At 33.9% G+C, this 3,066-nt stretch overlaps 1 protein-coding gene across 1 annotated transcript in view; it reads right to left on the bottom strand.

Moving 5' to 3' along the window:
• Nucleotides 1-490: 490 nt before the first annotated feature.
• The window catches only part of LOC105622916 (lysine-specific histone demethylase 1A-like), a 37,792-nt gene continuing 35,216 nt past the window's right edge, over nucleotides 491-3,066 (bottom strand). The window contains 3 exon segments of the mRNA XM_012204328.1: nucleotides 491-678; nucleotides 1,147-1,345; nucleotides 1,553-1,895. Coding sequence (XP_012059718.1) covers nucleotides 491-678; nucleotides 1,147-1,345; nucleotides 1,553-1,895 — 730 coding nt within the window.

The following is a 3,066-nucleotide window of genomic DNA, read 5'->3' as shown; positions in this document are numbered from 1 at the left end:
TAGATATATATACACGCGCACGCGCGTATGTGTATGCATATGAATAATGATGATGATAAATAAAACATTTGAGCTGTATATTTGTATGTACGGATATACATACATATATGGATATATATATATATATATATATATACACACACACATACGCGCGCGCGTGCGCGTGTGTATGTGTGGATATATTTAACACAATTATAATATACTATGAAAAATTGAGCGTTTTAAAATCATTTAATATACTTTCATTTTTTCACATAATCGAATTAAGTCATAAATGTCACTGAGTTAAGTGATTCACTGAAAATAATTACGCATAAGTTGTGAAATTAGCAAGTTAATGAGTACGTCAAGTTGTCGCATGATTTGAGATTATCACGAAGAATTTTTTTTTTTCCGGAAGAATCTCAAGGAAGAGTTTCTTCATAAATGACCATCCTCGGAGTTTCTTCGCATACAGAAAGACAAAAATGACATAGTCGATGCGAAAATATTAAGGCGTCGAACTGCTGCCGGTATTTACTGTTGGCGTGATCCCCGTCGTTGGCGGAACTGAAGCTGTCATTGTTGGTGGCGCATAAGGACTTCCACAAAGTTGGTCGGCTATACGTCCACCTTCACGAAGGCCGCTGAGGAATGCGCCATGTACGGTGGCTGGATAATTCCGTATAGTGTGCTCCCCTGAAAACCCGTCGTGTAAATAGGTCAACATGCACTCTCGTGAAAAAAGTTTATTACGATGTGACATTTATCTTAGATGAATTTATTACATTTTGTATCGCCATTTACATTTTATTACATTTTCGTGCTTGTTTATAGACAAATTTCTTCTGACATTTATTACACTTCGTTAAATCCCGCAAACGCTAATTTACCTTATTTACCAACATTTCGCAAATAGTAGAATCTTTAAACAGTGTTAACGCGCAGAATTACCACACACACGAGTTGGAAATGGAGTATCGTAGCGAGGTAAATTACATTGCACATCAATCGCTATGCCGCAAACGTGAGCGACGCATATATATATATTTACGGGGACGCAAACAGATGGCAAACGCAAATATAATTCTTCAGCAGAAGAACTTAAAAAGTATCTTACGTCTCGATAATAAGCAATATCGTAAAAAGTATCAAATTAATATTTACCTGCGAAGAAGACTCTCGGCTGCGGTGGGGGTTGATTAACTAGGTGCGGAGGTGAGACGGGTGCTGCTAGAAGATCGTAATCGCTGCCGGAACTGCCGACCGCGACGAAACTGTAAGAACCTCGTGCCCAAGGATCCGCCCGCCACCTCGTCACGACGCTTTCACGCGGTTGCGGTACCACTTGGTTTCCAAAAATGCCCTATGAGAATAAAGTTTTTCTTCAACCTCTTCTATCTTTTTTCTTTTTTTTTTTTTCGATAAAACATAACGAAGATATGTAAGATGATATGAAGTATGTAAGATGATAATTATTATTATAAAATACGTAGCTATACTTAATCTAAGTAAGACTATCCACCCTCCTCACCCTCTCTGCGCACTTTGACTAGAAATTTCATCCACTTACTTTCAGGACGGCGATGCAACGGCCGACGATAACATCGTCACTGACATTTTCCATTACGCAAGCTGCTTCACCAGCGACGAGGGCCAATAGAACTGGTGCCTTGTATAAGTTCCAGAACAGGAAGAGCTCGCCACGCGATGCGGTGGTACTTCCCACGTGGCCGAACAAATTGGCCGTTGGATCCCAGAAAATGCGCTCGAAGCATAGTACTACCTAAGAGATTAAAGGGAAAATTACGAGATTGAAACTATATTGAAATACGAACGGAAACTCTTTTCCGGAATTTTGATATTGTACGATATTTTTGCCTAAAAAGTTGCAGAGTTGAGATAGAAAACATCGGCTGAAAAAATTTATGAACAAATAGCATTCGAGCTTAGAATACGAAAAGTCGAAAAAATATTTAACGTCCACAAACAATTTTTTATTTTTATATGTATACAATTTTTAAAACTTATTTTAATTTTTAAATTAAAATTTTTTTTAATCTTTAATGTATACATATAATATTCTTGAAACCTTGAACTTTTATTTAAAATATTTTTTTAACTTTGACTGTTTAGATATTATTCAGAAAAAAAATCTGTTTGAAATGTTACTTTTTAAGGGAAGTTTCATCCCCTTAATGTGCGAGAACATATTTATAAAAAGATATGACTTGCTTTTGTTTATATTTTAAAATATCCGAAACTTATTAAAATCGAAGGAGAACAGTTGGTTGTATTCCCTTGCGAATGTGTAGTAATTGATGTTATTTTGTTATAATTTATTAGTTAAAAGAATTATTTAATTCAAAGTTTATATATAAGATATATATAAGATATATATAAGATATATATAAATATTTATATATAAGATATATATAAATTATAGCTGTTATAATCTAATATTTGCTAATCTTTAATATCTCTATCAAATAATACTGCAATTATCGAATAATCAATTTTAATATTTTTGAAACAATTAATTTAACGTGTTATAATTTTATTTAATAAAATTAATAAAATGACTTTACATAAAATTTTATTTATTAATTTTACACATTTAATTATTGATTAAATTAAATTTTACAAACTTTTCAAGTTTCAATTTGATACATAATTAATCAAGATGTAATTTCAATAAATTGTTTATGATGATATAATCTCATATGTTTCGCAGAATTTTGTTAGTTTGTTTTTTATATTGTAACTGATATTTCTTAATTTGTCACTAAAGTATGTAAGCTGAACCCTTCAATATGATCTTCGCTCGTGAAAAGAACACACATTAATTGCTATTGAAATCTGCCACTCAAACGATCAGTGATAAATCTTAAGCGCAATTATGCAGTCTTATTATTCTTACATCAACGCTCGACAAGATCGTCTACTGTCTTCGCGAACAGCATAAATCAGACCGCTTTAGGGACGACAGCGACTTGTCGAAGTACACACACGCGCACGCACACACACACACACACGCACACGCACACGCACATACACACACACACACACACACACACACACACACAC

This window comes from Atta cephalotes (genome assembly GCF_000143395.1).
Source record: "Atta cephalotes unplaced genomic scaffold scaffold00002, whole genome shotgun sequence".
In the NCBI taxonomy this organism is placed as follows: domain Eukaryota; kingdom Metazoa; phylum Arthropoda; class Insecta; order Hymenoptera; family Formicidae; genus Atta; species Atta cephalotes.
The sequence above is the reverse complement of the archived record's forward strand: the minus strand, read 5'-3'. Positions and strand labels throughout refer to the sequence as shown.